Source organism: Mauremys reevesii, linkage group 10 (assembly GCF_016161935.1).
Source record: "Mauremys reevesii isolate NIE-2019 linkage group 10, ASM1616193v1, whole genome shotgun sequence".
In the NCBI taxonomy this organism is placed as follows: domain Eukaryota; kingdom Metazoa; phylum Chordata; order Testudines; family Geoemydidae; genus Mauremys; species Mauremys reevesii.
This window is the reverse complement of record NC_052632.1, coordinates 53,722,860-53,744,602: the sequence shown is the minus strand read 5'-3', so window position 1 is coordinate 53,744,602 and position 21,743 is coordinate 53,722,860. Positions and strand designations below refer to the sequence as shown.

At 52.2% G+C, this 21,743-nt stretch overlaps 2 protein-coding genes across 3 annotated transcripts in view; both read right to left on the bottom strand.

Annotated features, from left to right (window-relative positions):
• The window catches only part of CLCN7 (chloride voltage-gated channel 7), a 62,344-nt gene extending 61,329 nt beyond the window's left edge, over window positions 1–1,015 (bottom strand). Inside the window, exon 1 of one of the 2 annotated variants that reach the window (XM_039491535.1) lies at window positions 743–1,015. In XM_039491535.1, the coding sequence (XP_039347469.1) occupies window positions 743–955 (213 nt within the window). In that variant the 5' untranslated portion in view covers window positions 956–1,015. The remainder of the gene's footprint in view (window positions 1–742) is intronic. The other variant, XM_039491534.1, reaches the window with a different exon arrangement.
• Window positions 1,016–9,013: 7,998 nt separating this feature from the next.
• Window positions 9,014–21,743, bottom strand: PTX4 (pentraxin 4). Its single transcript, XM_039492413.1, is given in 3 exon segments — window positions 9,014–10,223; window positions 18,637–19,453; window positions 21,507–21,743. Coding segments are annotated over 3 exon segments (1,695 nt in total). The 3' UTR covers window positions 9,014–9,582.

Sequence of the window (21,743 nt, the reverse complement as noted above, 5' to 3'; positions counted from 1 at the left end):
TTCCTCCTTCCCCATATGAATTCTCTGCACCCTAAACTCACTCAACACAAAACCCCCTCTTAAGGATGTAAAGCTCCCCCACCCTCAGGGCTGCATAGATCCTGTAGCAATCATCTGTTCTCCAAACAAGCCACCAGGAGAATTTATTTCACCCTGGACCCTTGTCACTTCACCATCTACACTGTCTTTGCAATGGTCCAGCATTTGTCCAGGCCCTGCCTGAACAGCTCAAGGCCCATCTCAGGGCTCTGCCAGATTTCACCCATTTATAGGTGCTTCCATTCGGTTACACCAGGAGGGATCGGTGCAGGCCCTGGCTGAACTCCAGGGAAGGAAGCACACAGAGCTCCGGCAGGCTCTGCGATGTACAGCAGCTCCCAGAACCGAGGAGAAGTAGCTGCAACAAGTGTGGCTGGGGCTGCAGGGCTAGACCACGGAGGTTTATAAGCCGAGCACAGCTCGGGCAATAGGTTGGGTGAAGCCAATAGGCAAGGATGGGTCGGGGGCAAGAGGCAGAGACACAGACACAGTTCAGCTTGGAGCTCACTGGACATTCCCTGCTCGCAGGCGAGCTCGGCAGGATGCAGGACACCAGCTAGAGCGAGCCCAGCCTCCCCAGGGCCGCACCGGATCTGGACTTGCCTGTTCCCCGCCCCTCAGCGAGGCCCCCGGCAGCCCCCCCACAACGCCCGGCCCCTGACACCAGCCCCACAGCCCGAAGCCCCCGTTCCCGCTCGCTCACCGGCCGGGAGTGCGGGGGGCCGCCCGCCGCCCCCGGGCCCGCGCCGTTCAGCAGCGGGGTGGCCTCCCCGGCGGCCGGGGGCTCGTCCTCCTCGTCGCGGTCCCGGCCGGACCAGGACACCTTCTTGGCGACGTTGGCCATGCGGCCGGGCCGGGGGCGCTCGGCAGGGGCAGCTGCCGCTCGGGGCTCCGCATCGGGCTCCGGGCTGCTCATGTGACCCCGTGGGGCGGGCAGCGCCGCCGCTCACGTGACAGGCGCTACGGCGGCTGCCGAGCCCACGGGAGCGTTGCATCATGGGAGTTGTAGTCTGGCGGCTTCCCCCTGCTGGCGCGCGCGGAGGGTGCCTGTAGTGCACGTGTCTTATGCAGGTCGGTGTCTCATGTCTCATGCAATGTAACCTCCATTCGTTGTGTGTGTGCACTCGGGTCAATGGGAGCCGTGCAATGCCTGGTCCAGAGCAGCGCACCCGACACACGGCTGTATAGCAAAGGGCTTCATGGGGCAGATGAAAGGGACACGTTCCCAAGGGAGATCAAGTGGAACACCGCACCTATGGGATGTGCATGTGCAATTCTGCAGGCCTTACCCAACCAGGCCTCTAGTTGGAGTTAACGGGAGGTTTGCTTGACTTAGGAGCACAGAATTTCTTCCTTCATGTGTGGCTTGTGTTGTGTGTATATCTGGCATAATTCCTTCAAATAATCATGGACCAAATTCATTCCTGATGTAATTTCAGTGACGTTAATCACACTACACCAGAAACAAAGCTAATGGCATTTCAGTCTCTGAAAGTATGAAAACAAGTTTCAAGACCTTTCAGAAAATCCTACACATAGGGGGCCTGATTCTGACATCTGTTATATTGGTGTAAATCCAAAGTAACACCCCTGGGAGGGGGCGGAAAGTAAATCTGGAGAGACTTCACTGACAGTGGAGTTACTCCAGATTCATATTGGTGTAACAGCTCAGAACCAGGTCTACAGTGCTTAAACAACACTCCAGTCCCAGTGTTGTGCATGATCCTTTAGTACAGTACGGCAACCCAAGACCAGGTCTTCACTGAATCCAGCAGAAAGTAATTGTTAGGGCATGTCAAGAGCCCAGCAGAACACACAAAACCAGGACTAAAGACAATGCTCGTGTCTTGGCTGGAAGAGTTGAGGGCATTTGACGTATTCTCCTTTGCTCGGCCTTACTGTACAAGTCCGGTCTCACACCAGCAGCAATGTTATCAATTATCCCAACAGTTTTCTTCTGCATCATCTGTGCAATACAGTTCAATACAACTGTGTTTTGCACAGTATCTTCACTGAGCCCGAACACTTGGCAGAGTTACACTTGATCTTAGCTTAATACACTGTCCAAGAAACCAAAACAACAGCCAAGGAAGAGAAACTGAGAAGTGCAGGCAGGAAGGCAGCTGGGAGAAAACACTGTAACAAGCTATGGCCACAGACATTTCAATGATCAGCAGAGATGGAAACCAGGATCTTTAGCTCCAAAAAAGCCTCTAGCACTCGGTAATAGGCGCAGTTGGAAATTTTCAGAAGAAACAGTTTTGTCAGAAAAAAAAACAGTCTGAGGGGGCAAAATGTTCTGTCAAACTCATTACAGGGTCAACAAACCTTTCACCAAAACACAGTCAGGTTTACAGATGGTTTCCTAGCAGCCTGCTTTCATTCTGGGTTCCAGAGTCCACAGCTCCGGCTGGGAGCAGCCCTGCTGTGAAGATTGCCACAGGGCTGGGGATCCTGCGGCTACCAAGGCTCCCTGCCACATAGAGCCCTGGATGGGTCTCTTTTTTCCATGGCAGGGTCCTAGCCAGGGCTCTCAGGGCTGGCAAAGCTCTATCAAGCTCCCTGCCATGGAACAGGGCACCAGGAAGCCCTGGGAGCCCCAACACTAGCCAGGGCTTGACTCCCAGCTCTGCAGTTCTCCATGGAGATGGGAGCCTGGAAGTCTTGGACCAGCTTACAGGGGCCGTGGCTCCAGGGCATCTCCACCATGTGGTGCCAAGAACCCAAGGCTTCAGACTCCCAGATCAGCTGACTCCTAAGGTTGCCCATCCGATTCCCAGGGAGCCAGCTGGCCCAGAAGTCTGGAAGCCCAGAGGTCACCAGCCCTGGGATATTCCACATGGCAGGGCTGCCCTGGAGCCACAGACCCTGGGAAATCCTGGCAACAGCTCAGTGAAATTGACATTCAGAGAATAACAGCTGTGAAACTAATGCCGGTATGGTCCAATATGGCCGCCTTACTCGGGGGTACTCTAGGGCCTCCCGGGGATCGAGGCTACAATAGGAGGCCTAGGCCTGTCCCGTCAGATAGGGGGCTAGTAGGGTGGCCCAATGTTCTGGGGGCCACCTGGCGGCGGTCGCTACCTGTTCGAACGTCACTAAGAACGCCTCTGGGTCGTCTTCTGGCCCCATCTTAGTGAGACGTACCGGCAGTTCCCCCAGAGTCTCCCTGGGTCCGGTCCCTGGAGGTATGGCGGCTGCGGCTCCCACCGGGCGTAACAGCGTGGCCTTCTGCTGCATCAGGCGCTCTTGTTGCGTCTGCTGCTGGGCCGCTAATTCCCGGAGGCGTGGCTGCTGGTGCTCTTGGTGCTGGGTTATCAGCAGCTGCTGCTGGCTGGCCATCTGCTGCAGCATCTGCACCTTCTGCTGCTGCTGTTGGGCTGCCTGCTCCTGCTGCTTTTCCAGCATCCACTTTAGGAGCTTCTCCATCTCCATCGTGAGGCTTGGGGGGTTCCCCCGGTTTAACTCCCTTACGCTGGACCTTTCAACAGGCCTGAATCGCTGCCCACATTCTCCACTACATGTGAGGGTTTACGCCCCTCGTTGCAGGGCAGTCTGGCCTAGTGGCCAGCATCTATAGAATTGCCCCTCGTTGCAGGGCAGCACGGCCTAGTGGCCAGAGTCCATGGACTTACCCTCGTTGCTGGGCAGCATGGTCTAGTGGCCAGAGTCCATAGGATTACCCCGGCTTACAGCACCGTAGGACCTTGCCACTGGCTCAGCGGGGAGATCCTACCGAAACACGCTGAGGCTTACCGGGGGCAAGGTACCAGTCTGTCACACACACACACACACACACACACACACACACACACACACACACACACACACACGTTTCTTACCATCTTGAGGGTTGGGGTCTCAATATGATGGAGAGACTGCCGAGACTCCTCAAGCCCTCGGATCGCTACCCCTTCCTGCTTCTCCACATAGGCACCAATGATACTGCCAAGAATGACCTTGAGCGGATCACTGCAGACTACATGGCTCTGGGAAAAAGGATAAAGGAGTTTGAGGTGCAAGTGGTGTTCTCGTCCATCCTCCCTGTGCAAGGAAAAGGCTCGGGTAGAGACCATCGAATCGTGGAAGTCAACGAATGGCTACGCAGGTGGTGTCGGAGAGAAGGCTTTGGATTCTTTGACCATGGGATGATGTTCCAAGAAGGAGGAGTGCTAGGCAGAGACAGGCTCCACCTAACCAAGAGAGGAAAGAGCATCTTCACAAGCAGGCTGGCTAACCTAGTGAGGAGGGCTTTCAACTAGGTTCACTGGGGGAAGGAGACCAAAGCCCTGACGTAAGTAGGGAAGTAGGATACCGGGAGGAAGCACGAGCAGGAGAGCGCAAGAGGGGAGGACTCCTGCCTCAGACTGAGAAAGCAGGATGATCTGTGAGTTATTTTAAGGGTCTATACACAAATGCAAGAAGCCTAGGAAACAAGAAGGGAGAATTGGAAGTCCTGGCACAGTCAGGTAATTATGATGTGATTGGAATAACAGAGACTTGGTGGATGAGGGGAAAGCAGTGGACGTGTTATTCTTTGACTTTAGCAAAGCTTTTGATACGGTCTCCCACAGTATTCTTGCCGGCAAGTTAAAGAAGTATGGGCTGGGTGAATGGACTATAAGGTGGATAGAAAGCTAGCTAGATTGTCGGGCTCAACGGGTAGTGATCAATGGCTCCATGTCTAGTTGGCAGCCGGTATCAAGCGGAGTGCCCCAAGGGTTGGTCCTGGGGCTGGTTTTGTTCAGTATCTTCATTAATGATCTGGAGGATGGCGTGGACTGCACCCTCAGCAAGTTTGCAGATGACACTAAACTGGGAGGCGTGGTAGATACGCTGGAGGGTAGGGATAGGATACAGAGGGACCTACACAAATTAGAGGATTCGGCCAAAAGAAATCTGATGAGGTTCAACAAGGTCTCAAGTTGCAGTGGGGGAGGTTTAGGTTGGACATTAGGAAAAACTTTTTCACTAGGAGGGTGGTGAAGCACTGGAATGGGTTACCTAAGGAGGTGGTGGAATCTCCATCCTTAGAGGTTTTTAAGGTCAGGCTTGACAAAGCCCTGGCTGGGATGATTTAGTGGGGGATTGGTCCTGCTTTGACCAGGGGGTTGGACTAGATGACCTCCTGAGGTCCCTTCCAACCCTGATATTCTATGATTCCAAAGTGGAGCCCCATGGGATGTCTGGAGGACAACACCTCAATGGGGAGGCATGTTCTAGGCACCATAGCTCAGATCACACCGAGGGGATGCCGCAGTGTATGAGGATGCTCCTCTAGCCCAAAAGAAACTGTTCTGGCTTTAGTTTTTTCTACACTCTGGCTCAGCACTGGTGCAGCTGCTGTGCTCTAAGTGCTGGGGAGGCTGGGCTCAGGCACAAAATCTGGGACAAAATCGTCAAAATTGTTCACAGAATGAAATTCAAAACAAAATTCCTTTGGGTTCAGTCACAACGGTGCACTTGGATACATTGGTTTTGTTTCAATTTTAAAGTTTGTAATACACTCATTTTGAAACAAAAAGTCATATTTAACATGAAAAGTTGAAACTTTTCATTCCCAAAAGTGTTGAAGCAGGAACTCGTCCCCCTGCCCCCCGGCATTTTTTTCTAAACAAAATGTAGCCAAAATGTAGCCATGACATTTTAGTTGAAATGAAACAGCGTTTTCCAATATGTTGGTGATTTTTTCCCCCACCAGTTCTAGTTACTATTAAGAATCTGTGTATCTGTTTCCCCTCCCTTCGGATGCCCTCCATTGCCCCTGTGCTGTTGGTATAAGATGCTCCAGGGCCCTTCTCTGGTGTGTTCTGCTGTTTGTACCAGTCTCAGAGAACTTGGGCCACATGCAAAGGCCTCACTTATGCATATAAATGGTGCTTCATCATGTGGGTCACTGGGGTGTTATGGGCAGAGAAATCTGAGCTAGCCAGCCCTGTGGGCCTTCACACCGCTGCTCTGCCATATAGAACATGCCCATGTGTTTCCCCTCCCCACTCACACAACAGAGCTGTGCAGGAGGCTGGCTCCTTCCTCCCTCCCTCCCCCACACAGGAAGGCATTACCAATCCAGCCTGCAGAGGGCACAACTCTTGCCCACTTGCATTCATAATCAGGAGGAGCAGGCTGCCACTCAAAGCTCCCAATCACCCCTAGAGCTTCAGTGCACAGGATGGGACCAGCCTCTCCAGAGAAGACCTTTGCCTTGTCTCCTCCAGACACAGATCCATGACAGTGACCAGCCCCATGTTGGGCTGCCTGCTCTTGTCTGCCATGGACATGAAAAACAGAACCACCGATCGGCCTCTCTTAGTGGAGACGACCAGGACGTAGCAAGCTGGCAAATCCTCAGAGCAGTTCTGGGTATGGCTGCTTGGATGCTATGAATGTAATAGCTTCTGAGGGGGTGTCACTTTCCCACAGTGACAAACACTACCTGAGGTGTCAGCGACTATTGCAGAACATCAGGGTCACTCCAAGCTGCATTTAAACACGCAGGAGACTCTGACCCGGGCCCGTGAGGTGAGAGAGCTAGGAGTGAGACAGCTGGAGCTGGCCAGCACTAGCCCACTGCATTGCCATGCTCTGCCTTTAAGCAGCAATACCGAGCCAATGGGGGAAATAGAGAGAGCAGACTGTTTAATAAAAGTGTAGGAGAAGGGGCGCTGCCTCCAGGCCAGGGCAGGATGTGGGGACCAGAGCAGAATAGCTGTTTTGGGAGCCCAGCTAGTGCCACTGAGGAGAGAAGAGAAATAAAGAGGAGAAAAAGCAGCCGCAGAGCAGGCGCGATGGTGACTAAAGGCCCCAAGTCTTTTGGGTCATTCCCGGTCACTGCTGCCTGTTTCCATCCTGATGATCTTCCCCCATTGCTGACACATCAATGAATCATGTCACTGACGGGCCTTACGGGGCACCTGACAAGCACCTGCCAGTGACACGGCTTAGGGCTTGATTCTGTACAGTGCTGAGCAGTTTCTGGAGGTGCCAGGTGCCTTCACTTCCCACTGACATCCAGAGGAGTTAAAGGGACCCAGCCAGCACCTTGCAAGACGGAGCCTTTGGCTGGGGAGCTAGCCCATGACCATACGTTCTTGGGGTTGGAACCTGCCTCTGACTGGCCCTTTGATTTTAGGAATAAAATGACCCTCAAGCTTGTAAACGTGATGGAAAGGGGCAGGGTCAATGTAAAACCAGACATCGCTCCTTGGGCATGTTACTAAAACCTTAGATGATTAAAGGGACACGCTCAGCTTAAACCCATCACTTTTCTCTTGAATGATTTACCTGCTTGCTAGAAGTGGCAGCTAATGTCACCATAATGGCGAGAGATTAGCCAGAAATGAGGCTTTTCTCTATTTTCCCAGTTCTGTGTAGTGTCCATTTGACAACACTCTGTGCATCGTCAATTTCACTGTTCCACAATAGTCAGTTTCTTGGACTGCCGGCGTGAGATTTTCATCCAGCAACAGGAGAAAACAATTTCTTTTAAAGCGGAAAATACGTGGCTGTAAAACCTGCTGGGTGAGCAGGGGCAGAACCCAAAAGGCTTTCGACAGCATGTTCTGAAACTGACTAAATGTCAAGCTGATGCTGTCCTTTTCAAGTTGAAATAATCTTAAAAATCTCCCCTGCCCATCCCCATTTTTGCTGTTTACTTCGGCAGTATGCGCTCTACACACAGACCTATTTGATTGTTTCCTTCTTTATTTGAAATGTTGCCGGATCCCAGCTGCAAGAGACACAGGCCTCGCGTTCACGAGAGAGATGCAGCATTGCTCTAGCCAGCTGCAGTACCACGTACAGGTTATTGTGGAGGCGCCTCATCTAAACCACCAGCCCACACAGAGCCTCCACATTCCCCTCTCCACACACTCCTGTGGCTTCCCAAGGCCAAGCTGGATGCAGTGTGTACCTGTTATACTGGAGCAGGTTGGTAGCTTATTGGAGCTGTTTGAGGCTGCAACCACAGCAGCCAGACTCTCCAAGGCGCTTTAGACTTGAGGCCGTTTCAGAGGAAGGGCTTGGGCCAAAGGAAAAGCACCATTGCTGTTTCTGTCCAGTTTCACTGTCCAGCTCTCATTCATGATTAGATCAAGGCCGTTTGATTTCGGTGTTTGGCACCACAGGGGGATGTAGCCAGGGCTAGGGCTGAACAAAGAGGCAGAGATCGGCTGTTGACCTGCCCTGTTAGCCAGGTTAGAGCCCTGCATGAATTGTTGCTTCACTGTGGTACATGCCGTTTTTGAACTTCATCGGACTCTGAGAGGTGGGGTGGCCCTTTAGGGAGAGGGAACTCGGGGCAGAGCCAGGGAGGCCCTGCAGGGAGCCCTAGGAACAATCTGCCCTGAGGAGAAAGCTTAGGTGGAGGTTTCTACTCTGTTATTGTTCCTTGAGTTAGTCATCAAGCCCAGCCCCAGGGGTAAGCTTGACCCTCTAGGACCAGGGTACACACCATCTGGTACACAGCTACTGCTGATGTTTGAAAGAGCACTTCACAAACCTAGACTGCAGGCCTGGGCAGCGTTACCAGGGCCACCTTCCCCCTGACCTCCTCCTTGGGCTCTCCTGGGAAGAATTAAGTGTCGAAGGTAAGTTCCGTCATGGTCATTTCACTGTGAAAACTAACTGCAATAGTCATTTGCGCCTCAGGTTGGAAATAGAATCCAAGAGCCTTTCCCCCAGGCTGCTGTGCTTATATGCGGCTACATATAAGCTGGGCTGGTGTTAGCTCTGTGGGGTTTGCTTAGGTCAGTATTCGGCAGGGAGCCCTTCCTGGAAAAGTGGGACTTATCAGAAGCGGTATTTGCGGGAGACTGCCCGCTTCCCTCCATCTCTGGGCCACCCCATGCCCAGCATGATATTACGGGGCTGTCTCTTGGATGAGATCTAAGACTAAGGTTCGACCATCACTGGGAATTAAAAATTCTGTGACAATTTCCATAAGTGCAGGGTGCTGTGTTCCAGTCTGAATGCTCGCATTCTATCTAAATCCCACCTGAGGCTTTCATCTCTTGTCCTAATCTGGTGTGTGGTATTGCTGTGCACTGTTAAACAGCTACCATGCCCCCTCCCAAATCCTCCCCAGAGCTGGCTGCATTTCACTGGTGGGAGACGTGATTGCTGAGTCTTTGCTAAGGGTCTGGAAAAGCAATGCAACGCTGAAGTATGATATGAGCCGACCTCTGGCTGGCTATCCCTTTGGACACAGTCATCATCTCAGTATAGCTGGACCCTCGACACGGCCGCACTGATTTCTGGACTCAATGAGGAGACATGAGCAATCACATGAAGAAGTTTCCATTAAATTGGCATGGGAAGAATTGAGTGATGCTTTTATGCCTCTCCGGATCTCCATGGCGATGGCTGTGTCAGTAGAGGCCCTCGGCTCTCATCCGATGGAGAAAAGGGCTTTGTGCCTATTTAGCAGGGCGGAGGAAGTGTTCTGGCAAACAGGCACCACCGGCTGATGTCGATAACTGCCCAGCATTTGGACTCCGGGCTGCCTGTATTGCTGGGGACAGCCCGGGAGGGGGCGGGCTTGGTTTACAAACAGTGTTCCAAGCAGGTGCAATTCACCTCCTGTATTGATCCATTCAGGGAGGAGACATCAGCCAGCCTCAGGATGGTGCCACGGGGCAGGCCCTTCCCGATCGCTATGCTGGAAACCTCCCCAGGCATCAGAGTGCGGTTCCAGATGGCAAAGCCAGCCAGGCGTCCCACAAAGGCTTCTGAGGGGTCAAACCCACCCCCAACCACATCCTGCTCCTGACCCAGAACAAGTGACCCGCCAGGAGGGATCTCATAGCCCTCCTGGAACTTGGAGCCTGTGGATGCCAGTCTCCTGTCCACATAGAACCAGTACTTGCCTTGGATGGAGGACCAGATGACACACATGTGGTGCCATCTGCCATCCAGGAGCTGCCCCACCGGCAGCTCCCGGAAAGCTGGGTCACCGATGACGAAGTGGATGGAGGCCAAGGCTGCGGTGTTCCGGCCGTGCAGGACGAGCTTGTTGTCATTCTCCTCCATGGCATAAGACAGGATGGTGCCCAGGGAGCGAGCGTGGGTGCTCACCCAGCTGCAGACCGACAGCTCGTGCAGGCTAGTCTGGAGCCCCTGGCCGAAGGTGGCAAAGTTTTCAGTGGAAGCGTTGGGGAAAAGCAGCATGGAATCCACATTGCAAACTGGAGAGGGGAGAGAGAAAGTCACAGTCACTGCCTGTCCCGAGCACATAGGGCTGCTGCTTATGCGTGCACTGTGACAATGGACCAGCCTCCTGTCCCCCCTCTCCCCCTATAAGAACATAAGAATGGCCATACTGGGTCAGACCAATGGTCTATCTAGCCCAGTATCCTGTCTTCTAACAGTGACCAACGCCAGGTGCCCCAGAGGGAATGAACAGAACAGATAATCATCAAGTCTTCTATCCCATCATCCATTCCCAGCTTCTAACAAACAGAGGGACACCATCCGTACCCATCCTGGCTAATAGCCATTGATGGACCTATCCTCCATGAACTTATCTAGTTCTTTTTTGAACCCTGTTACAGTCTTGGCCTTCACAACATCCTCTGGCTAAGAGTTCCATAGACTGACTGTGTGTTGTGTGAAGAAATACTTCCTTTTGTTGGTTTTAAACCTGCTGCCTATTAATTTCATTTGGTGACCCCTAGTTCTTGTGCTATGAGAAGGAGTAAATAACACTTCCTGATTTACTTTCTCCACACGTGTCATGATTTTATAGACCTCTATCATATCCCCCCTTAGTTGTCTCTTTTCCAAGCTGAAAAGTCCCAGTCTTATTAATCTCTCCTCATATGGAAGCTGTTCCATACCCTTAATCATTTTTTTGTCCTTTTCTGAACTTTTTCCAATTCCAATATATGTTTTTTGAGATGGGGCGACCACATCTGCACGCAGTATTCATGATGTGTGCGTACCCTGGATTTATATGGATTTATATTGCAATATGATATTTTCTGTCTTATTATCTATCTCTTTCTTAATGATTCCCAACATTCTGTTTGATTTTATGACTGCTGCTGCACATTGAGTGGATGTTTTCAGAGAACTATCCACAATGACACCAAGATCTTTCTTGAGTGGTAACAGCTAATTTAGAGCCCATCATTTTATATGATAGTCGGGAATATGTTTTCCAATATGCATTACTTTGCATTTATCAACATTGAATTTCATCTGCTGTTTTGTTGCTCGGGCACCCAGTTTTGAGAGATCCTTTTGTAACCCTTCACAGTCTGCTTTGGACTTCACTATCTTGAGTAGTTTTGTATCATCTGCAAATTTTGCCACCTCACTGTTTACTCCTTTTTTCACATCATTTATGAATACGTTGAACAGCACTGGTCCCAGTACAGACCCCTGGGGGACACCACTATTTACCATTCTGAAAACTGACCATTTATTCCTATCCTTTGTTTCCTATCTTTTAACCAGTTGCCAGTCCATGAGAGGACCTTCCCTCTTATCCCATGACAGCTTACTTTGCTTAAGAGCCTTTGGTGAGGGACCTGAAAATCTAAGTACGCTATGTCCACTGGATCCCCCTTGTCCACATGCTTGTTGACCCCCTCAAAGAATCCTAGCAGATTGCTGAGGCATGATTTCCCTTTATCAAAACCATGTTGACTCTTCCCCAACAAATAATGTTAACCTGTGTGTCTGACAATTTTGTTCTTTACTATAGTTTTAACCAGTTTGCCCAGTACTGAAGTCAGGCTTATTGGCCTGTAATTGCTGGGATCACCTCTGGAGCCCTTTTTAAAAAGTGGTGTCACATTAGCTATCCTCCAGACATTTGGTACAGAAGCTGATTTAAATGATAGGTTACACATGACAGTTAGTAGTTCTGCAATTTCACATTTGAGTTCCTTCAGAACTCTTGGGTGATACCATCTGGTCCTGGTGACTTATTACTGTTTGGTGACCCCGCCATACCTGAGGGTCAGTCAAGGACAGCTCTTCCTGCCCCCCAGCTGTCTGAGCACAGTGATCATGCAATTAGACACCCTCCCTTTCACCTGGCATAGGAGCTGCCCTGCAGGCAGCCCCACATATTTCCCCCCCTCCCACCCCATCTAGATAATAATTCCTAGTGCCTCCATCTGGGAAACCCCAGGTGCTTCATTAACATGACACACAGGGAGGCAAAGGGCCAGGTTTTCAGTGGTACTGAGTCGTTCTGGCTGCTCCACAACTCAGATAAATCAGTTAGCCCCAAGTCACCCATGGAGTCTGTGCCAGAGCTGGGCCTAGCTAGAACCCAGATCCCCCAGGCCGCCCTCCCACTCCTAGCAGGCACAATTGCAGGCATGGCAGCACCTTGCATAACACAGAATTTGGGGCCATCAGTCCTTGTCCCAGAATGGCACTGCTGGAGGTGACGTGAGTGAGCTGGCTGGGGGGCAGCACCCCCAGCCCCACCCCCTTGCTCAAACCCCACCAGCACAGTGTAGCATGGCCATCACTAACCTCCCCCCTGCCCCGAGTGTCAGCAGGCAGTGAGCTAGGCTGGCTGGTGAAGACAGGATGCAGCCATGGATATTGTTATTTGCACTAATGATTCAGCCAGGAAGAGGCTGCACCCTTCTTGCAGGACCTCTCTGGTTGCCTCCTGCTCAACCCTGCGGGGTCCCAGGTGCCTTAAGCTGTCCTGCAAACCCCTGCTGAGTTGTTACTTCCCCCTGCAGAACTGCAGGATTTCAATGAGGGCCTGTTTTCAACAGAGCAATCCCCAGAGAGCCATGCCAACAACCCAGAGCAGGCCAGAAGTTCCCTGAGTTTGTACTATGAGAAACCTCACCAGCCCAGGAGAGCATAGGCTCAGGTGGAGATGGACAGCCAGCATGCAGCTTCAGAAAGTCACTCCGGTGGGAATGACGCCTCTGTGTGTGCGTTATAAAATGATGTGGGTGGAACCAGACAATCACTATGCCCTGGAATGAACTCGCACTGCAAACTGATCTAGACAAAAGACCCTGCCCTACCTGGAGGCAAAGCGATCACTCCATGTCTGACCTCTCAGGCCTCGTCCTCAATGGAAACCCGCACCACACCTTCCAAAGATGAGAGCCATATGTGCCGATTCCGTGGGTGCTCCATGGCTGGAGCACCCATGGGAAAAAATGGATGCTCAGCACACACCAGCAGCCCTACCAATCAGCTCCTCCCACTCCTCTCCAGCGTCTCCCGCTCACCAGTGCTTAGAAGCACTGTGGGGGCAGTGGTGTAGCCAGGTGGAGGGAACAGGGGGAGCGATAAAAAAAAAAGGCACCACCCGCTGCAGCACTTTTACTCACCCGGCGGTGCTCCAGGTCTTTGGCGGCGGGCCCTTCACTTGCTCTGGGTGTCTTCGGCAGCACTGAAGGACCCGCCACTGAAATGCCGCTGAAGACCCGCAGAGCGAGTGAAGGTCCCGCCGCCGAAATGCCGCCGAAGACCCAGAGCGCTGCCGGGTGAGTAAAATAAAAGCGCTGCAGTGGGTGGTGCCTTTTTTTTTTAATCGCTCCCCCAGGTGAGTACAAAGGCACCAAGAAATTAATAAGGCGCCGCTTGTACTCGGTGGGGGAGTGGCCGCTTCCCCGCTCCCTCCCTAGCTATGCTACTGTGTGGGGGAGGGTGGGAGCGGGGGCAGGAATAGGCAGAGCAAGGGTGGAAAGAGGTGGGATGGGGTGGGGTCTTGGGAGAAGGGGTGGAGTGGGGGCGGGGCCTGGGGTGGAGCAGGGGTCGAACACCTCCCGTGGAAATCAGAAAGTCGGCGCCTGTGCTGGGAGCTTCAATTCATAACTTTGCTAGGGACTAAACATCATGGACTTGATAAAGGCATTGGATTTGAGGCTTATTACAACAACCTGTAACTCACTAATCCGCCCCCTTGCTCTTCCTCTCCCCCCAACCTGTTTTTGTCCTATAACTACAAGGGTGTTAACGAGCCACTTCCCCTTGAATGGTCCCTTGGAATATGTGCTAACTACTTCTGCTAAACTATCTGCTCCACCTTATATTTAGCTGTGACTCTCTGAGTGCCTTTCCCGGCCCAGAGGAAGAGCTCTGTGTGGCTTGAAGCCTGTCTCTCTCACGCACAGGAGTGGGCCCAATAACAGATATCACCTCCCCCACCATGTCTCTCTAAGGGCATGGCTACACTTGCGGATGTAGAGCGCTTTGAGTTAAACCAGCCTTCGTAGAGTGCGGTAGGGAAAGCGCTGCAGTCTGTCCACACTGACAGCTGACAGCGCACTGGCGTGGCCACATTAGTAGCTCTTGCAGTGCCACAGAGAGCAGTGCATTGTGGTACCTATCCCAGCATGCAAGTAGCTGCAACATGCTTTTCAAATGGGGTGGAGGTGGGCTGGAGTGTGACATGGAGTGTGTTGTGTGTATGTGGGGGGAGAAAGAGTGCGTTTTGGGGGGGCTGAGAGCATGTCAGCATGCTGTCTTGTAAGTTCAGACAGCAGCAGACCTCCCCTTCCCCTCTCCCCCACCTCTCTCTCTCACACACAGCATTCCACAGTAATGGTTGCTTTGTCTCGGAGCAGATAAGCAGCTGGCTGTCAAACAGAGCTTTCAGAGGGCATATCCATAACAATGACAAGAGTTAAGGGGATTATGAGACTTTTCTGGAGACCAATAGAGCGCAGTAATGCAACACCCCTTTCACACTGGCACTGCAGCATTCCAGCGGGGACGCAGCAAACGTTATTCCACTCACCGAGGTGGAGGACCAGGAGCGCTCTAGCCATGAAGTCAGAGTGCTCTACGTGCCTTGCCAGTGTGGACGGGTAGTGAGCTAGGGCATCCGGGGCTCCTTGAATGTGCTGTAACTCGCAAGTGTAGCCAAGCCCTAAGATTCTGGGACCCACATGGCAACACCACCAGTGACCACACCAATGTCAGCCCAGAGCAGGGCAGGGGATGAACCTTTGTGGAGCAACAGTGCCACCCAGTGGCTGCTCTACAATCCCTCGGGCCTGCTCAGTTTCTGACTGACAGTGATGCTGCACTAGTTGGGGCGACAGCACAGGGCTTCATCTGAGAGCCTCATGCCAGTGGATCCACCCAGCCTCATGGTTTAACTGGCTCAACAAACCCTCCACTCGGCCGGCTGCCCTCCCTTCCTCTGGAAAGCCTCCCTAGTCAGGTCTATGTCACAGCCCTGTTTGATGTTGGAGAGGCCGTGGGGATGGAGGGAACAGGGGTGTAACACCTGTTTGGATGCAAAAGAAGAGACGCAGCTCGGTCATGGCAATAGCTCAGGGGTTTGGGGAGATGGGATGATCTCTCAGCCCCTGCCATGGCGGCCAAAGAAAGATCCCCAAAGGCTGCAGGCATCCTAACAAGAAAGCATCACCAGGAATAGCTACCTCTGAGCTCACCCGTCCACTGGCCCCAGCCCTCCCAGAGGCCAGCTGTTTATGGTGGAGCCAAAGGCCTGGACAAGAGGTTTAAACTTGATACAGGAGACAAGGGGGAGGCAGCAAAGGACCCTGAGTATTCAAGGCTGCAGAGAGATCAGGGAGGCTGAGGAAGGAACAGAAGCCCAGAGGTGATGCAGCGACAGCAAAGACTCTGTTCCAGGAGCTTAGACTAGTAGGAGAGACAGGAATCAGAGGCTGGGTGGTTGGGATGGGTTTTTTGGTGGATGGCGCATCCTACCAGGGGCTTGTCCATTGAGGGAGAGGAGCCAGGGGAGGGAGGGAGAGCAGGGGCTGAGGGCAAGGGCGACTAGGTATGGGGGTCAGAAGTGGAGATTAACTGAGAGATCTCAGAGTCCATGAGCAGGATCCAGAAGGAGAGGGGGAGGGACCGGGGAAGGGGAGAAGTTCACACCATCTCTTGTCCAGCCGACTCTCTTCAGTGCCAACTCCCAGCAGAGCAGGATTCCGAAAGGCCCAGAGAGCAGCTTGCCTGGTGCACTGGAGATCCCCCTTACAGAGCCAGCCTGAGCTTGGGATTCCAGGGAGAGTCCCCGTAGCAATGCTGCTGGTGAGACCCCTGAGTGACCCTCTCCAGCAGAGCCTGCCGGCTCCATTGCTACATCCGCTAAGCATCCCCTCTCCTCCAGGGCTTCCCGCACAGCCCCCCTGAGACTCTTCCCCCTCTGGGTTCTCCACTCCTCGCTCCATGATGGTGGGGACATGCTGCAGAGTTGCAAAGCAGGACTGAGGCCAGTCAATGCCAGAGAGGAAGAGAACTCAGCAGTCTAAGATCTGTCAGCTTTGCTGGGCACTGAGAGCCCAGCACTACTCAGCTGCCTGTGAAACCCTGTCAGGGCAGGCAGAGAGATCCTGAACAGCACTGTCCGGTGCATGTGGGAGCAGAATGGGGCTAAGGCTGAGATGGAGCATAAAAACCCAATAGAAAATCCTGCTTCATGCATGTGGGAAAATATCAACACTCCCAATTTCCAACCCCCCCAGCGCAATTCCCAGCCGGCTCGGCTGGTGCTTCAAAACCCAGCACAATCTATAAAAGAAGCCGAGTTGGTCCAGCACTTGTTGGGTGATGTGTGGCCAACCTTTCTGATGGGAACTGATGGGTAAGGTGGTTTATTTATGGTTGGTGTTTTAAGAATGACAACACAACTGACCAGCTCGGCTGCTGAAACCTTCCAAAAATCTCTGCACAGTGCATAGGGCCTGAATTCTCACTGATACTACAGCTATCTAGATCACTCTGGCAGCGTAAAGGGGGCTGGGGGGTTACATTTACCTTTTATGCTGCCAAAATGGTACAAGGGTGCCCTAGCACAACTGAGAATTCAGGCCTGGCCCTGGAAAAGTTCAGCCCCAAAGGAATTTGTTTGCCAAAATGGGGGGTTAGAATGGAAGTTGTACGTTGCCCCCTTGTATGTTGCCCCCATCACCTACAGAAGGCGTTCCCAGGCACCTGCTGTAATGCAGCGTATGTGCCCTATATTGCTGTCATGAATAGTTAGTAAAGGGTTAAAAATAGTACCTGGTAGACACCTGACCTAAGGACCAATCAGGGAAGAGAAATTGAAATTTCTATTTGTCTTTTTGGAGTTCGTTAATCAAGTCCCTACAAGTTCTACCTTTCTGAACTAAATTCTTCTAGCCAAGATAGTGAGTATTAGAAAGATACGTTGTGTCTTAACTGTTATTGATTATTCTTAATTCTGCTTGTACTGGTTGTACTGCTTGGACTCATAGAGATTCTGTATTTTCTTTTGTTCTCTTAATAAATTCTTTTCTTTTCTTTGGACTTGGTTAATTCCTTTTGATTCAAGCAGTTTGAATCAGAAATCTCTATCTCTCCAGGCTGGAGAGATCTTTGTTCCCAGGGTGGTGGCAGCAAGGGAGACCTACCCTAGGATTTCCCCAGTTTCAAGTGAGGGTAGATTCTGACAATTGCACATGCCATATGCGCACAATTACATATAAAAAGAATGTTAAAAGAACATAAGAACAGCCATATTGGGTCAGCCCAATGATACATCCAGCCCAGTATCCTGTTTTCCAATAGTGGCCAGTGCCAGGTGCTTCAGAGGGAATGAACAGAACAGGGCAATTTATCAAGTGATCCATCCCCTGTCGCCCAGGCCTGGCTTCTGGAAGCCAGAGGTTTAGGGACACCCAAAGCATGGGGGTTGCATTCCTGACCAGCTTGGCTAATAGCCAGTGATGGACCTATCCTCTGTGAGCTTATCTAATTCTTTTTTGAACCCAGTTATACTTTTGGCCTTCACAACATCCCCTTGCAATGAGTTCCACAGGTTGACTGTGCCTGTGCATTGTGTGAAGAAGTACTTCCTTTTGTTTGTTTTAAACATGCTACCTGTTGATTTCATTGCTTGACTCCGCATTCCTGCATTGGGTAAAGGGGTAAATAACACTTCTCTATTTACTTTCTTCAGCCCATGCATGATTTTATACCTCTATCATAACGTTCTTCAGGTTGTAAAGCCCAGCACTTGAAAATTAGGAAATATCAGATTTAGATTTGCTCACACAATCTTAATTTGGCCCCATGTGCAGAAAAATAGGCATATGGACATATGGCATATGGACAGAGGGGTGAATTAAGTTTGCAAAGGCAACCACAGACCTGGCATTTCCTAACTTTCAAGTGCTGGATTTTGCAGCCTAAATAATGTAGGTCTTTTAACATATTTTTTTGTATGTAATATCCTAGGTTATTTTTAAAAGGCAAAATAAAGCCAGATTCTATTATGTGCAACTAACACAAGCTCCCCATCATGCATCATTGTCAACTTTCAGCACTACACTGCAGCCTGCTACCATTCGACATGCAAGTCTAACTACATTAGCTAGCAGCAAGAGAAGGCTGTAATCCCAGAGTGGGGAGAACAGTTTGCTGACACCATGTGTTGGGTCCAGGGGATGGTCAGGGGGAGTCCAACCTAGCTCTCTCTCTCTTCCCGGGACAAAGAAAAGGCACCTCTCTAGCCTGAGGGGTTTTGGTCTGCTGAAGATCAAAGGCCTGCTGCAAGCAATGGAGGGCTGAGCTTTCCTTCTACAAAAGCACCCCCTAGCATAACATCATGTGGGTATGTGTGCTGGGGGAGACAGAGAGAATGTAAACGTCTCAACATACTTGTGCCTGGCTTCTCAGGTGACAGTGACTGCAGCTGCTCTTGTGAGATCTTGGCAACCCTGCGGAGCTGCTGCCTGGCAGCTTGTGGCTCTGGCACAGTGGGTGTCTCTGGCTGTCTCTCCTGCCCGGGGGTCTTATTGCCATGGAACAGGCTACTCTGCAGCCTCCTCTTTGCAGCCTGGGCCAGGAGCTGCTGCCTCTTCTCCCCCAGCTTCTTCCTTTGTTTGTGCTTGGCATGCAGCTTCTTCACGCTGTGCCCCTGGCTTCCCCCTGCCTCCGGCAGCTTGTCCTGGGGTGTCTGGTTCAGTTGTTGGGCCGCAGCCAGCTCATGGTGCCCAGATGCCAGGACCTCCTTGTGCAGCATGTTCTTCAGCTGCTGCTCCAGAGCCTCCAGTTTGGTTCCCTGGCTCTGACTGGTCTCCCGCAGGCTCTCCAGCTCTTTCTGTAGGGTGTTCCTGCTGGCGCGCAGGGCGGTGAGGTCGGCCGTGTGGCCTGCAGTCTGCAGGGTTAGGTTGGACAGGAGAGCGCTCTGCTGCAGCCTCTCCCCAGAGCTCTGCTTGCGGCTTTCACTCAGGGACTCAGCCAACGACGAGAGTTTAGAAGCCAGCTTTTTGGTTCTTCTCTGTAGCTTCTTCATCCAGGTTTTCAAAGAGCCCAGGTCCTCCTGCAGGGCGGCATGCGACACGTTGAGAGCAGCCGCGACAGTGTCGTACTGATCCGCCAGGTGCTGGAACCTGGTGTCGATGTTGTAGGAAATGTTGTAGTTCCCGGCGATCCCCTGGAGACGCAGCAGTGTCACCTCCTGAAACCGACGAAACTGCAAAACACCCAGAACCCTGAATGATTCCCAGCACTTAGATCAGGGATCGTTTCTGGGCAGGGCTGCCGAACACTGGCAAATCAACCCTCCACAACCCCAGGGACTTATGCAATCCTTGGACCCCTGGGAAACTGACACACAAGCATTAAGGGTTAAACTTTCACAAGGGGCCTTTAATTGTGGTTGCTTTGGTTGTGGTCAGCTCCCACTGACTGCAGATTGGAACCACCGCCAAGGGGTCTCACACTGAGCACCCTCACCCAGAGGCACCCCAAATCTGATGCCACTTTTATAACTAAGGGCCAGAATCTAGGGCCAAAGGCCCCCCAGACAGAGCTGGGCCTGGAATCCGGCCCTTATCTACATAACCAGACCTCTCCAGTTGAAATTCAGCAATTGGGTGAGCCATGTGCCATGGAGTCTAGAGAAACCAGGTATTGCCTTCACACAGGACCGCCTGCTGGAAAATGCAAAATAATATCAAAATGCTCCGTAACTCAGGTCTGCATTGCCCTTTATAGCTCTCAGGCTGCCAACCCAGACACTTCCCAGGAAGTCAGCCCACTCTCTGACTGGGGACTCTCTCGTGCCCTCGCTGGAGACTGGATTTGATGACCTAGTCAGTGTTCTCCCATTTCTAGTTTCTGGGACACTACGTACATGTGATCCACAGGGCCGGCTCCAGGCACCAGCGAAGGAAGCAGGTGCTTGGGGCGGCCAATACAAAGGGGGCGGCACTCCATCTGAGTCTTCAGCGGCGGGTCCCTCAATCCCTCTCTTCCTCTTTGAGCTGCCACCGAAGTGCCGCCAAAGAAGAAGAGAGGGAGTGAAGGTCCTGCTGCCGAACTGCCGCCGAAGAATGGAGCGGCACAATTGAGCAGCCGCCAAAGTGCTGCCGATCAGCTTTTTTTTTTTTTTTTTTTGGCCGCTTGGGGAGGCAGAAAAGCTGGAGCCGGCCCTGGTGATCCATACGTTCATCGTGGAAACTGGATCATTTACACTTTGGTCACTGCAACCCTGACTCTTTGCTCCTGTGATCCCCTGGACTCCCCGACACACCAAGCCCAGGGGGTCCCCAGCCAAATCTTCACAGGACAGAGACATTTCTCCCTGCAGTCCTGTCCTCTGATAACTCACAAAGGGGCCTGGGTCTGCTGTGGAAATCAGTGAGCCCATGCCCTGTTGTCGGCACTTTCCTCAGCAGAGAGAAACAGCATTCAAAAGCAAACCCCTAAAGCCTGACCTCTCGATCTAAAGTTAGACACCTCAAGAAACAGTCTGATCTGCAGCGGTGCCGAGCAGCCAGCAGCTCCCAGAGATCTAGCTGGGAAAACGCTGGCTGTGTATCTCTAATGGCTATCACAGACTCATATGTCTGCACAGATATTACAGTCTCCTCTAGGGCAACAGAGAGTCAAGACTCAGGCAAACTCCAGGCAAAGGGAAGGGAAGTTTGGCTTGAGTAAAAACCGTGCAAGTAAAGGGTGTTGATGTTCTGTATATTCCAGGGGTGGCCAAGCCATATGTGGCTCTTTTACAGTAAAGTGCGGCTTGCAGAGTCCCCCGTCACATTCCCCCATTCTCCGCCTACCACACTGGCGGTGGTGGTGGTGGGGAGCTCAGGGTTTCTGCCCTGTGGCAGTGGCAGGGTGGTGGAGCTAGGAGCTTCTGCCCTGCAGGGAAGGGGGTCTTGGGGCTTCAGCCCCCAGGAGGTGCCTGCTTCACAGAAGCCCCTAGCCCCACCACCTCGCCCCAGGGTAGAAGTCCTGAGCCCCAGCAGGTAGGCCTGGCTCTCAAACGTCTGAAGATTATCCTATGCGGCTCGGAGGGCCAGGAAGTTTGGCCACCCCGATATAGTACATCCATATACTTCTACAGGTCAGTTCCAGTGCCGGGCCAGCTGGGGAGCCAGGTACTGTAGGAACACACGGGTAGACACACTGATATCAGAGGGATACACTGCAGACCCTTTGCAGTAAGGTCTGACTCCTACTGAAGTCACTAGGATTTGGCCCCATCTGTCCAATAACAAAGAGTCACGAATATTCACCTGCTCCTCGAGTCTCCTAAACCTTTCAAAGAACGGCTTTCTCTGGTCCCTGGTCCCGGCCTCCTGCAGCAGGCTCCCCTGCAGACACACAGCAGCAAGAAGAAGGCAAACGGGCAGCATTTTCCTCGCCCAGCGCGTTCGGCAGCAGAGAGCCGGGAGTCACAGAGTCTTCTGGTAGGTCTTGAATTGGAAGAATGACTTTGGTTTAGTGTCTGACTTCTGTATTCTCCTCTGCAT